Source organism: Ischnura elegans, chromosome 11, assembly GCF_921293095.1.
Source record: "Ischnura elegans chromosome 11, ioIscEleg1.1, whole genome shotgun sequence".
Taxonomy (NCBI): domain Eukaryota; kingdom Metazoa; phylum Arthropoda; class Insecta; order Odonata; family Coenagrionidae; genus Ischnura; species Ischnura elegans.
In genome coordinates, this window is record NC_060256.1 from 39,180,240 (window position 1) to 39,195,714 (window position 15,475).

At 35.0% G+C, this 15,475-nt stretch overlaps 1 protein-coding gene across 1 annotated transcript in view; it reads right to left on the minus strand.

Moving 5' to 3' along the window:
- Positions 1–1,042: 1,042 nt before the first annotated feature.
- LOC124167776 (semaphorin-2A-like) overlaps positions 1,043–15,475 on the minus strand; it is a 174,002-nt gene continuing 159,569 nt past the window's right edge. Inside the window, exons 11-17 of the mRNA XM_046545791.1 lie at positions 14,774–14,950; positions 13,553–13,680; positions 12,042–12,193; positions 10,769–10,957; positions 9,065–9,308; positions 7,934–8,015; positions 1,043–3,488 (exon numbers count right to left, since the gene is read on the minus strand). Of these exons, the coding sequence (XP_046401747.1) occupies positions 7,947–8,015; positions 9,065–9,308; positions 10,769–10,957; positions 12,042–12,193; positions 13,553–13,680; positions 14,774–14,950 (959 nt within the window). The 3' untranslated portion in view covers positions 1,043–3,488; positions 7,934–7,946. The remainder of the gene's footprint in view (positions 3,489–7,933; positions 8,016–9,064; positions 9,309–10,768; positions 10,958–12,041; positions 12,194–13,552; positions 13,681–14,773; positions 14,951–15,475) is intronic.

The following is a 15,475-nucleotide window of genomic DNA, read 5'->3' on the forward strand; positions in this document are numbered from 1 at the left end:
TAAGTACATGGTAAACCTATGCAAGGCTGTAGCCAGGGGGGGGTGTCAAGGGGGATTGATTGCCCCCCCCCCCCCGAAATGAAAAAAAATAAATAGATACTTTATGCTCGCTTGGTGCTCACACGACGATATTATATAGTGGCGTAGGGACATCTAGTAGTCCAATGCGACTTAAGTCAATAATTATCTAAGCAAATTTGTTGGTGCAGTGTGTGTAGTTGTAGTGCAGTGTGTGAAATAATAGTGCTGTGAATTAGTAGAGAGGTGAGTGATTTATGAGCCTCCTGAGGGACCGCAAAATTGACAGCGACACCGAGGAGTTAATTGATTTGTTCGCTGCAAAGAAAGCTAGAAGGCTAAATTAAATTTTATAATAATATCTTTATATTTTCCTTTAATGGTTTAAAATAAATATGTATATTTAACCATATATGCTATTTTATTTATCCTATAAAAATAATTTTATGTTTGCCAACTATTCCATAAACCCCCCCCAAAAATATTTTCTGGCTACGGCCTTGAACCTATGGCTACGTATCATTCATGGTATAAGTTTTCTTTTTTTCCTGATCTATATCAAATTCACAAAGGGATCAATGAGACTGAAATGCAGAGGCAATAAGCAAAGGCGATATTCAAAGACACTCTAAGTACCGAGCAGTGAGGGTGTGATTGAATGTCATTAGACAGTAGACAGGGGTGGATTTAGGGGAGGTCATGATGCCCCCCCCCCAAATTTTATAAAAAGAATTTAATTTATTTTGGTTTGATATTTTTTGTATCCTGGTAAAGAAGTGAAGGAAATGTTTAAGCAAAAGCTACAAGTCCCGAACGGGAGAGAAGTTTGAGTTGCATTTATTATATCGTATTGTGAAAATCTCCCTACTGTAAAAAACGCCTTTCTCTCATGGGAGTAGTCCTAATTCCACAGACCCCAGTCATTACCCCTCTCCCCAACTTTGATGCTGAATCTGCCCCTGTCTGTAGTGAACCTATCTTTTGATTAAAAAACATCATTACTGCTAAGGTATTAACCACAAAATTTTACATAAATTTATTTATTTATTATTACAAATTATGTACACTGACATGGAGGTGTGCCTTTCTGTAGGTTTATCTATTCAATTATTTCAATGAACAATTAAGTATTAATGCATGCCATACGAGCACACAGACACAAGCGTAATGACTTGAAAATTTTTTTAGGGCTTGAATCATTTCCAAAAACACCTTGGAAAGAAAGCCTTTATAATTGTACATGGATGGAAATTTATATTTAAAAGTAACATAATTATAATTACATTTTTCAAAAAATGTTTTCCTTCTAAAAAATCAGAATAAAAAAATTTCAGCGTTTACAAATAAAATAAGCATTCCTCCAACTTACAATTACATTAAAAAACCAATAACTCTTCAAGGCATACATAACTACATTTAAGAAGTAAACACGTTAGTAATGCAAAGCCAACTAACACATTAGCAAAGTAAAATACTCTATGAGACATAGTTTTCAAAAACAGAAATTTCAATCGAAGTAATGTTAAGCCTACGATTATTATTGCATGGCTATGCATTGATATTGATTAAAGATATTTTTCATTAGCATGGACCACATATGCAATAGAAACTATAAGGGAAAAATGATTTAAATATGTCTCCATCATAATCTCAAATTGCATTGAAATATAAATTAAAAACTGAGTCAAGATTGAGAAAAAAAATGGAATGGAGGTCATGATTGTTACATGAAAAATCAGATTCATAAATTCTTATAGATGAAAACATTTAATTTCACACTTCCAGCTTAAGTTTGGCATACGAACTAGAGAGCATTTCATTAGTCAATATATTGATGCCAATAAGGAATCGGAGAGATATCAAGAACAATTTCCACGAGAGGAACATAATTTTCTTGAAAGATATGTCAACTTCGACACCTGAGTACCACCAGTGAGGTTTAAAATTAAAACCATGAGGTTTAAAATTAAAACCATCGAAACGTCCAACAAACTTTTTTAAAAATCAAGGACTGAATATCCCTAGCTGAGTTATTTCAGAAGATATAAAATTATTTTTTGTCCACAACATAATGCACATGTAAAAAGAAAAGAAAGTTCAATGTCCTTATTACTTTAGAGAAACCCTTATTTAGAGTATAAGAGTAGAATCAGCATGATTTCATCATGAGTAATTGATTTTAGAACAAAGGAATGCAAAAACACTATGTCAATACAATCATTCTATAGAAGTACATAGGTTTGAATAATTTTTTTAAAAACAGGAGAGATTCTTAAATTGCATCCACAGCACTTCACAAAACAAGACAGTTTCCATATCGTAGATGATTCAAGACAACCTAAAAAATCTTAAGTTTTTGAAACATAAACATATGTTATTGGAAATACATACAAGATAATGATAACTTTTCACGTACACTCTCTAACTTTAAAAAAACATACAAAAACTCTTTAATCGTTTTACCATTTTTCAAGGATAAATCAATAAAATACTGGATGGATTGTTCATCAATTGAGCCTTTCACCTATATCATACATGACAAACATTAAACATTATTCATCTACAGGAAGGTAATGCAACCTGCTGAGGCAAAAATCTTGATTTCAGCAAAAAAATGCAAATCAATGGACTACTTTCTAGATGAATATCTCTTATGAGTTGATGAGACATGCAAGTATCACACCATTTCATTCAATAAAGCTCTGGCCCTACGTATTACTATAACTTAAATCAGAAGTGTCCTCAATGCTCAAAGACCAAAAGGAAAAAAAAAACATCACAATAGATAGAGTACGTCCTCAAGGAATGATAATTTCTTCGCGATCATTAAAATTAAGAGAGCTATGTGTCGATGAATGCAATCTAAAACTGAAGATTGCACACATGTAATAGAAAAACTCTCAATAGTGATTCCTATCACACGCAAGTAATACTCCAACTACACAAATGGAATCTAAATGCCATCAATCGGGATTAATACGACAGCAAAACTGTCAGTCATGCATGAAATGTGTCCCTTTTCTTTCTTATCAAATAGTTTTCAGAAATTTCACAAGAAAAAAAAATCCAGCAGTGACTTAAGTAAGTCATGTCCAGCCTCAGCAATGCTCTTACACCATTTTTTTCAGCATAGGAAACTGTCACTTTCCTTCATGCACACATAATATTGGGCTGAAAACCACATCTTCCACAAAAGAAAAAAAGTCGTACAGAAAAACTTTGACAGAGTTTTGTGAAGTCGAGATCACTGTTCAAGAAACCCTGAAGATTTCTTTGCATGAAAAGTCACAGGCCCAAATCATTTTGAACACAGTTCATTACCCATAACTGTAATAAACACTTAAACATCTCCACTGGAAGTTGTCAAGTCCTGACCCCAGGACTCAGAAGTACAGGAAGCCAAAAAATCATGGCAAAGATGCCTCACGGTCCATGAGAGAAGTACTCCTCTGTATCTGCAGTACTCCATCCTGAAATGCAAGACAATTTTGTAACCAAGAAGTATACATATATTGAATGCAAGCATACATGCCAAGAAGCTACACCAACACACTGTCAGAACAATTTTCTTGTGAAAGTCTCTTAAATAACCCAAAAAAAATAGGGTGAATCTGCTGGTACATATCTAGAAGAGAAACTTCCGTTGATCTTGTTTTTTCATGCCCCAAGTTTGTTACATTCCTTCCTCATGCTTCTAACTCATTATCTTACCACCAAATTCTTCCCATAGATTGCAAAATGTGGACAATTCAGCATTTACCAAGATATATTACTAGTCTTAGTGATTATTATGTTATTGGGCATGCAGAATTTCAAGAAGTAACCATAATTAACAAGAGCGAAGGGAAACTGCTCTCATGATAGTCGGGTTGGAAAGCCATGTCAAGTGTCACATTATTATGAATCAACAGCTACATATTAACAGCTTAGGTAGCCAATTGATGACCAAAATATTGGTGACCAGGTCAATCCTCTAAATGTGAAAAATAATGAAAGAGCCTGTTAGCATTGAAAGACACTTTGCTACCATCAACCTATATGTTCAAGAGACCCTCCTGAATGTAGAGGTTTATGGTAAAGAGATGGATCCTCTCCCTTGATTTTTCATAGAAGACTTGAATTTTAAAAATAGTGACCCCCTTGGCTTTTGTACATTCGATCTTATAACTGCCTAAAGCCAGCAAGACTCCAAAACCTCCCCAACCATTCAAAGCAATGCACTGCATGATAATTAAGGTAAAATATCATTTTTCCCTGCTTTCTCAGACAAATGAAGCAGATGATTAAAATTGCATACACAGTAAATGTTACTGTAACCATTTTCAGAAACCACTGGTCAATAGTTAAAATAATACTTTTCTCAACCAAAACACAGTAAATTAAAAACTTGGAAAATGGCACTGACTGATGAGCACATCCCAGATAACACGGCATTTGTATTACATCTGTATAACATCAATAATACACAAAAAATACGTGACCAAATACATATGTATAAGATGGAATATGATCGTATTACATCGGTATATTTCACGTAGAAGTGGTTCAAAAGTCCCTATGGATGTATGTATACGTGCGTATTACAAATTGGAAATCTGAATACCCATACATGAATTATACATATGTATACGATGGAATACAACCGTATTACGTCTGTATATTTCACGTAAAAGTGGCTCAAAAGTCCCTCAGGATGTATGTATACATGCGTATTACAAATTGGAAATCTGAATATCCTTACATGTAATATACATATGTATCTGCAGGCCCTCATGCACGAATTATACATATTGATTTTCTGACCCACATCCACTTAATGTCAATATGGATCAAACGGATGAATAAATATAAGGAAACCAGAACATACAGATAATAAAACATTTATTCAAAGAGAAAAATAAAATAATACACACAAAGAACAAGTGTGGCCATGAATATTGCTAACAAGCATTAAGGGCCAGCAAACAGTAGGTGAAACTTAGTTTTAAAAAATGGCACAAAGATAAATCAAGTACAAACAATGGTTTGAGTTGGAAAGTAGAAAAAAATATTAGCACGGAACAAGCGTTGTAATCCATTGCACAAGAAGAAACCTGGATTCAGGAAACCAACTCTGCACCATTAGCCACTTCCTGAATGGAGAAAAGAAGAAGTCAAGTTTAATAGTCATGCAAAAATATATCTTTTTGTAAGATCTGAATAGGAGCTCAAGGCCTTTAAATTTTATTTTTTTAAATTCATATAGGCAGTCAGTATTCTGTGAAGTCTGTAATTTTAGTACTAATTCTGTATTCTGAATGCAAATGAAAGTTTGGCTTCTCTGCTAGATTCCAGACATGAGTTTTAAATTTTTTCATTTACCAATTATGCCGAGGTCCCAGCTAGCGCAGATTTGACCTTGTCCTTTGAGAAATCATATATTTTGGGGATATGCTTTCATTTTACAAAATTTATAGCCTTTCTCTTAAGAAGAATGAGAAATATGAGAAAAGATCATATGACTACTTTTAAATATAAATTAACTAGGAAAAAGTGTATCCATTGGTATGCTTATTTAGTACATGATACAAATATAATAGTACCATGATTTAGTAGCGGATGATTCACACAGAAAAAATATAAACTTGTGATATCAAATTTTCGAACAAATAAATTTCATACCACCGATAATTTCAGGCTTAACTTTAAGAAACCTCTCCATTATGGATTTTAAAAAACTTTTCCCTCAAACCTTACCTCGGTATTAACAATTCCACATGGTCTTCTGGCTTTGCTTCGTCGTTTTTTCCGTAATCCATTCTCCTCTTGTCCAGGCCAAGCTATTTACATCGTCGCCGCCTCCTGGGTATGCGCGAAAGAGCATGAAAGTAAAATTATATTTAATCAATTTGGCCCATACGCATCTCTTTCTTACACATAATGACAAACTTTCGCATGAAAATTACGTATTTATCTTGTGTTAATAATAACGACGAAATGCACCTTGATTGACTGCCTTTCAAGATGAAAGAAATATTACACTTGGCTTTAAGGGAACCGATATTACACGACCAATACTTCTTGTTCGTTAAATAATTAGAAGTAGTGGGCAAAACGGCTCGGAACCTCGAGGAATCTATTAGTGACAAGGCTACGCTGATAAGTCTGCGGTCAAAGATGTTATGACTAAAGCATAGGATAACTAGGAATGCAAGAACTACAATACAGTAGGTTGTGGTAATAAACAGCGATAAAACAACTTACACGTGAACGAAAACATCCCTTTAAACAATTTTTTCTGCTCTTTATTAAGAGAAGAAAAAGTGTAACTTCAGCCGCGAAGCACGGAATTACTATAAGACGCATAATCTATTAATTTATACGTACAAGGTTGACATTACACTATATTTTACCCGTTTTACAATATAACTTCAATGGAGACCAGTCTCCTCGATACGTAACTCAACAAAAAAGGAAAACAATAGCCAAACATAAACAAAATTGGCGCAATGTGGTCAACACATTGCGCCAATATAGTTGTATCCAAATATACTCAAATAACATAATTAATGTAGTCTTTGTAGGCGTACAATATAATAAAAGATAAATCATACCTCACCTTAGTTATCCAGTGACAGGAAACTGTTGGAGCTGGCTTGCAGGAATCGCAATAACCTGCGGGATTGAAGCATTGAAGCACATTTCCAGCAAAACATAGCTTCGGGTTGAGCACACCATCCACAAGCACCGGTTATCGAGGATTAAAACACTATGTCAATTCTTCCAATACGTATAATAATGCAAACAAATATAAAATTAACTATACATCAATAGCCGGAGTTCCTCCTACAGCACGATCTCGACGTTCTCGTAGTCTCGAACGAAATGCCGAGCTTAACTGTTAACGAGATTATAACGAAAGGGATCACTCCCTCTCACTTCCCTAGTTTATTGCGACAGTGGAGGCGCAGAATTGAGAATTTATTTTTTTTGTTTAAACAGTTAATTTAAAATATTGTTTAAAAAATTAAACTTCGCTTTTACTTTTGCTCTGTGCAAGAACTATTTTTTGTATTTTTCATGTATTGTGAGGATTGTGAGCCATTTTCCATGTGTATATTTCGCGGATGGAAACTGAATTTTACATATGTAATACGTCTGTATTTCGCGTGCATTTACAAATTAACATAAATATGGTCGCCATATTACCCTTGCTCACATCGATCAGTATATGATTTATTTTTAAGCTTTCTGGGTATAAAATCGAATGGATGAATGATCATTGAAATGAGAAAATCTGGCGTTTGCAGTGAACATATTATTTCTGGAAAAAATGTTTATGAACATTTCACAAGACGCCACGAAAATCCACCTCTCAAAAATTACAGAAAATATACATAATGTATATTTTGTGTATTTTTGACCACATTTACATATGTATTTCCTCTGTATTCATACATATGTAAAAGTAGCAAGTGTTACACGATATTTACATTTGTATTTTTGACCACATTTACATAAGTATTCAATTTTCAAAAATACAAATGTATTTATCGTGTAACACGTACCACTTTTACATATGTATGAATACAAAGAATATACATTCAATAATACATATGTATTACACATGTGATACATAACAAAAATACATATGTATGTGACCCATGAAAATACAATATAAATACATAATGTATATCCAAATGTGTGCTGTTGGGGATAAGAGCATCGTTTGTGGTAAAGGAGACAATTTTTGCTGTCTTATTGACAGAACAAACCATCTACCATATAAGAAAGTCATAAAGAGCTAGGGGAAATACGTTCTAGTGAGGTTGTAGCAGATTGAACACGGCTCTGGACCGCAGAGCAGTATGGCACCCATGGGTGTTTATGGGCTAATTGTAATTAAAAACAGTACGATGAAACTATTTTCCATTACCTAATGCCCATTGCTATGATTCAGTTCCTTGTCTTCTGATCCTGGGAGAAGTGGGGATGCTGTTGTTCTCACGGTTGGTGCACTGCAAGGAGTAAAGCATAAATCATTCTTTATTAGCAATTTGCATAATACATATACATATAATAATAACATAATACATATACAATAATAATAAAACATAAAAGTACAAACATAATTTCAAAAGATTCAGGCTTCAATTAGTAGAAGTTAGACATGTTTAAATAAATAAAAGATTGTGACACTTTTCCACAAAAATTTTTTACTGCATACAATGCGTTTCGGCTCACAGAGCCATCATCTGGTGCAACACTGGTCATAATAAATAAGACTAAACATAATAAATATAAGTAAATAACAATGCACTAAATGTAATCTTATTGACCATGAGGGTTTCTATTAAGGTAGAAAAGAGCGTGGTTTATAAAATTGTGGATAGGAAAAGAGAACGGGTCAATGTGGTCTGGAAGAGAGACAGAAGACGATGGAATTTTTGGTCAGTGACAATCTGGGAACGGGCATATGGAGGAGCGAATGCGTGCGAGTGGGTCTGAATGGAACTTTAAAAGTTAGATTACAGATGAGATCAGGACAGTCAACGACAGAGTTTAAAATGCTATGTAATAGTTTTAAATCGGATTTGAGAATTACATTTGGAATATTAGATGTAGAGAGTGTAGGCAAAACAGTATTAGCTGGCATATTACGAAGATGAGAGACTCTGTATTTCAGGGGTGCAGTTAGGAATTAAGGCTGGGAGGGGCTTAGTTACACCTAATACTGGGGTGTGTGGGGTATGGAATACCCACCAGGATAAGGGGTAGGTGCGAGATTAATAAATTGCGGAATTTTAAAGATAAATGGTTAAAAATTGTGAGTTTTACGGCTTTCTGAGGGATCTATTCATCCTTAGACTATTCTATTAGTAATATCAATACAATTAAGTAAAATGGATTAAACTTAAAAATTTCTCTGAGCTCTGGGGGGAGGGTTTATCCCCCAAAACCCCCCCTCGCTGCGCCACTGCTGTACTAAACTATTTGCGTGAAACTATTTTACTGAACTTAAAAAAATAAAAATCCATTCACTTGCTCCAAGGGTCTCAGAACTCACCGATTTCTTCCTTTCCCATGCCTGAACGGCAGCTTTATGCTTCTCGAATGCATGACACCACTCCGAGTACACTCGCTGGTAATCACGAGAGCGTGCAGGAGCACCACACCTGTTGGAATCCACAGTCAGGTTGTAGCTGCAGAGAAGTGATGGGCCAAGCCATGCATCGTACCGACCAGCCTCCCCTTCACTAACACTCACAATCACCAGGCCATGCTCCGATGTCTCTATGTACTTGTCGTGCCTGACAATATCAAAATACATGTTTGAAAATTTGACTTAGGCATTAGAATAATGGAATCAACTAAAATATATTTAGACCAACAATTTCATCAAGTGATTAACTAATACTAATTACACACAACTTGTTCCCAATAAAACATAGTCAATATATAAAAGACAAGTGAACCAAAAATTTTCTTGTTGTCTAATTAAAAATCATTGGTTGATATTAAAAGTAGGAAGTAAAATTTTACGAAATTTTCAGGAAAATACACAATTTTTTTGGAGAATATTCCATCCATCATTATAAAAGCAGCAACTAAATTACAAATGCATCAAGCTGTGAATAAATACTCATTTCAAATATTGATATTTGAAGAAAGATAGCAATGATTGGTAAGAATTAAACATAGCATGATGAAGCAAAAGTTTTCCCTAGTATCCTTACAAAAAAAATAAGCACACAAATGGCACAACATGCATGGGTAAAATAGACCTTCAGATATAACAATGTGCGATTTAACTGGCAATAAGTGTGGAAAAAGGCAAATATTGGATATTACTCATAATTAAGCATCCGAGAATTTTATACTACATATTTACAGTCATTCTCTGAATACATATAAATATGCTAGGTTGCATGAGCGTATTTAAATGGATCCACAAGAAAGATTTCTGTCAATTAACAGTACGGAGAGGTTAAAAATAATTAAGTTAAATATTTTGCATTAACAATGTTCTCGAAGGGATAATAGAAAACAAGTATGGGAGCAAGGTAAACAGTTGGCTCCAAATATCTAATGCAATGGATATTGTTTTGTAGAATGGCATGTGAATGCTATCAGTAAGAGATAGAGAAATAATTAAAAATGAAGACATACAATATCTATAGGGTTACCGACATTACATGCTTGAATTTGATGAAACCATGAGGTTATGTAGGTATGTATGTATGTTATGTATAAGCTTAGGAGGTTAAGGTTATTAAAGACCTTTCACCTGTATGACATGGTCATTGGCTGACACAGAGGTCATACTGTATTTTTCAATACAAGAATGGAGTCATGGGCATACCCAGCGAGGGGCAGGAGGGGGCAGCTGCCCCCCCTAGAAGCAAAAATCTTAAACGTCTTTAAGGAAAATAATGTTTTTTCAAGCAAATAATTTTAAAAATTAATAAAGAGCTGTTACAGTTTCCTAAAAATGTTGGTTTCATTCACATTTTCAATGCTTAAATCTTACCTATAACTTGAACAACCATGGCTTGTCCCCCCTAGTTTTATCCTAGGTACGCCCGTGAATAGAGTCATATTGATTGACCGGCAATCCGACAAAAATTTTGACTCCAAGCACTTCAGAAACTATATGCAAGCCTCAAGGGTTTCAAATAGATAATACATATATGTAATTAAATTAATAATAATGCCTCTAATCCATTACAGCACACTATTTTTGAATAGTCCATTCATATTCTGTATTTACCTGTAGGTGATTTGCAGCCTTCCTTTGTCTTTGTAATGATACCATGTAACTTTCTGGCCTTCCAGTCCTTCAGATAGGTGAACAAGGCAACTTAAATGGACACTTTGACCCCATGTGACTACAATTTTCTTCTTCATCACACTGGACTCACATATGTTGGCTGTCTTGTTTTCCACATCTTGCAGATACCTAGCAAAATATATAGGAAGACAATTGAGTCAAGTTTGACACTTATAAAGATTGCATGCTTTTAATGATGTAAGTGTCATATTGCAAAACAACTTCATGATTATTTCAATTTATAAATGTAGAGGGGCAAGGAAAATGGTATAAGAAGATGGAGTGCAGAATTACTTAAACAGTTTTTTTGGTACCAGCCATTGTTAAATAATTTGTGTCACACAGATCAATGGTAGGTATGCCGAAGTAGCATATAAAGCCAGAAGTACTACATGTGGACACTACCAAAAATACTATAGCCAATACAGAGAAATATTTTATAGAAATAAGATTTTTCCTTATAGAAGATGGTATAATGGCAAGTGTATCTCTGCGAACATTAGTATAACATGTTCATTAACAACAAATGATGACTTTACAATTTTGTACTCATCATTCACAATATAATAAGAAAATGATCAATGTCAATGAATGCTGTCAGTATCACTGACACTGAATTTACAAGCTGTGATATCAGACAAATTTAGTGTAAATTTTTAGCTTCATCCTAGCAAATTTTTCAAATAAAAAATTCCCTCCTTTTTAGGTACCCTGAATTTCCTTCAACATAATGAGATCTGCAATATTTTTATGCGTTCCTAAATTATTTCCAAGGTATCACAATCAAAACTATTCAAATAAATGAGAGAGCAATAATGGCGCAACGGTCTTCAACCCGCAGCACGCAGACTAATTTCTTGCAGCTCCTGGAGGCTAAATAAAATGTTGAATCGCAAACCAAATATCAACGCACTCGTCAAAAATAAACTATGTAAAAACTCACATTGATTGATTGAACTTTTTTACCAATAAAGATAATTGCAGATTGAAACTATGAAAATATTTTAACCGATGTGGTGGTAAAGTGACGTGGAGAACTGTGGCCCTCCAGATGATATGAAATCGATTTTTGGCCCTTGCATTGAAAAAGGTTGAAGACCCCTGACTTACAGGACTAATAAACATTCATTTGCTCATTCATCTCTGATATTTAATTAGCATAAAATTGCCAAATTACTTTTTAAAAATGAGTTGAATCTAAAATCAATCATACCCAGCTTTGTAGTTCCGGCAGGTATTCCCGACTTTATCCCATCCACAGTGTGGGTCCCGGACGCATCTCAGGCAGCTGTCATACCGCCACTTGCACATATACTGATCAATTTGTTTGATTTGTGTGTCAGTTCCAACATAGATAGCTTTGTGCTGCAAAAAAAAAAAATGTAAATCACAATTAAAAACAAATTTGTAGGACAGTCACCCTGGTAATTACTTATTCCCAGTGGCAGCAGCAGGGGTGGGTTATGGCCCACTCAAATTGCTTTTTGCCCACCCAAATTAGTTGGACAAATTTCAGAATTGAATTCCAAATTTAAATTTTATTTTATAAAGAAAACAAGTTAAAGCCCAAGGCATAATTTGTTTTTATTGTGTGGCATGTCAGGAAAGGGCTACCATTCATGTAAGGTCAATAAATAAATGTTTTAAATTATATTTTATCCTTCATATATACCCACGTGAACTCGAGGTTAGGCCCACCCGTATGGCTCGTGCTAGAGCTGCTGCTGCTCATTCCCCAAGCAAAATGACATATTTCATAAGTGTATGGAGTTTAAGTATAACGCGTTTGAAATATCTCCTTCAAAAATTTATGACCAACAACTACTACAATCACAAAAATTAATCTTAAAATAGGAGAGAAATTAATGAATTTTGCAGTGAGGATAATAAAAGGTACCTAGATGAAAAACAGCAAAAAGTACTCAATGTTAAACTTAGTCATTATTTTTCTGCAAAAAACCTATTATTAGTGGCCACAAACCCATCTTTTAGATGCAAAATTTTTCTGTCATCTATTCATAAAATTGCAATACTGAGCACATGTTAAGGATATAACAAAATTTCTTTTTTTATTTATTTGCATTCATATCTCCAAAAAAGTTACAGCAGATGGAGTACTCTGGGTCATGATATAAATTCCTCCTTTCTATTCGTATCTCCGATAAGATCAATTTAATTTTTAGATAAAAATCTGTCCTCAGCAGTATTATTAATTACCAAGACAGACCTTAATACATTCAATCCGGGCCCGATTTTCATGACAGTCGTCAGAATCGGCCAATAAAATAAGAAAGAAAAATAGAGACAGGTTTTCGCACCATAACTTCCGTTCAAATACTGCTATTTACAAATGGTGCACACAGGTCGAAAGAGGGAAATTTGCTGAAGGCCATACATATGATTGGAGGAATCGGAAGTGGATATTATATGGTACAGAGGCGGAGGAAGGGCTTCCGGCCTGACCAGCAGAGCACGTGCTCCGTATCTCGGCTTGGACAGGGCCACGTCAATTGACGTGCTCCGTGCTGAATGTGTTAATGCAGACAGGAAACTGTTAAAAACCACAATTTTGCAGAGATATTTTTATCCTTCATGCTAACAGAACAAAAATGTCATTTGTCAGACATTTTTGTTAAATGAAACTTCCAGCACATCCAAAACAGTAAACAATATACAAAACTTGAAATAAGTTCTCAAATGCTAACTGGTTTTCATTCAACACACCTTCTTTGATATATCCATGACCCTTATTGGTTCACCAGGAGTAACATCATAAACATCCAAAAGAAAAGATGAACTCTGGGCTCCTTCATCTGTTAGCCACTGCACCATCTTATACACTTTTCCTTCATCTGATAGGAAAAAATGCTTGATTAGTACATGTGATACTTTAATAAATAAAAGTAACAATGATAATAATTTGAACTCAATCATTCTCAAAGCAGAACATTATAGCACCTCATACATGGCATTGAAAAATAAAAAGTATCAATATTATAAAAAAAGGCATACAACAACAAATAAATATGCACTCTATGGTTTCCATAAGACAGAGAGGAGTCTAGAAGCAGAGGTTCCACAGTAGTGTACAGCGTGGAGAAAAATTGTGTCACTAAACTTGCCATGAATAGCTGATGCCAGTAGGAAACAAAATTACTGATAATGTTTAGGTCGAAAATGTACCATTTTTAAGCAGCAGCAGCTTTGAGCCAAGTGTTCCGAGCAGCTGAGAGTTTTCCCTATTGCCACATTCCTTGGATACATTGATTTTTTTGGCAGGCAAGGCATTCGAAGTCATGAGTTGTCCATAGCACCCAGCAACAAGGCGAACTCACGGCCAGTCAGACAATTTAGCTTAAAGTTTCTGTTGCTTAAAAACTGAGTGTTTTTGACCTAAACATTATTATTAATTTTGGTTCTTACAGCCATCAGCTATCCAGGGTTAAAATTTTGAGAAAAATTTTTTCTCCACCTTGTGTATGTAAAAATAGCCCATGGGGTAATAATATGGTTTAAGGGCAAGTGATTCCTCTCAGTGGTGCCGACTCCATTGGGCCTGAGGAGGCCCGAGCCCCCTCAAAAATTCATTATGGGTGTGAGGAAAAAATGTTTCAGGCTTGTCAATTTTCCCTAGAGTGTCCAGATATCGAGGTTCAAGTTATCAGGGTTCAAATTTTGATCATATGACTCTTCTAAAATGATTAAAAAACTACTTATAAAATTTCCCGGGGCAAGATCACCAGTTTGGGCCCCCCCGATATTTTTTGTAAGTCGGCATCCCTGCTCAAAATGAGACCAATATCATTGGATTCTTTCTCATGCAGCGGTTGAGAAAATTTGTCCGAAAATTTAAAAATCTCCAATTAGATTTTAATTATGTATTGACAGCTGCAATCAAGGGTCACTCTATGCACCATGTCTCCCCCATCAAAAATATGCACTCACTTGAGCCAATGTACATGATCGTGTACTGTGCTTCCTTTCCTTCCACAGAGCTGTTCATCCTTTCCACAACAATTTGGGTGAATATCACATCCCTCTTGTAGAACGCAGGCTTGGAGAATTCATGCTCAACTGCCATGTCCATCAGGGGATGAGATCGGATGAAATTCAAAACAGTGTCTGGAAATAGTAACAAGAGAAATAAGAATGAATAATGAATACATTGAATTCATAGTAACAATTAAAATTTTTCTGGTTTCATGCATGTGGAAGAGCAACATTTTTTAGTAAAATCACCCATTTGATGGGTCACAAACCCATTCTGACATTCAAAATGGTAGATGAACACTGAGCACCATCATCTACAACTACACCATTGGTGTACTTAAGAGATAACAGCAGGGGTGGATTTAGGGGAGTTACAAGGATCATGAACCCCCCAAATTTGATCAAAAATTATGTTTTTTTAATAGCTTTGTACCCTTGTAAAAGAGTAAAGGGAGTGTTTAGGCAAATGAATAGCTACAAAAGTCCCAAACAAGAGAGAAGTTAAGTGAATAAAAAAACCTCTTCCTGAGTACCAGCTAAGCCTGCATATGAGTGAAAGTGTTCATTTGAAACATTAAAACCAACAGTCAATATGGCATCAGCAACAGACTTGCTGAGTTCATTGCCAGCTACACTTCCCAGTACCCGTGTCAGTGC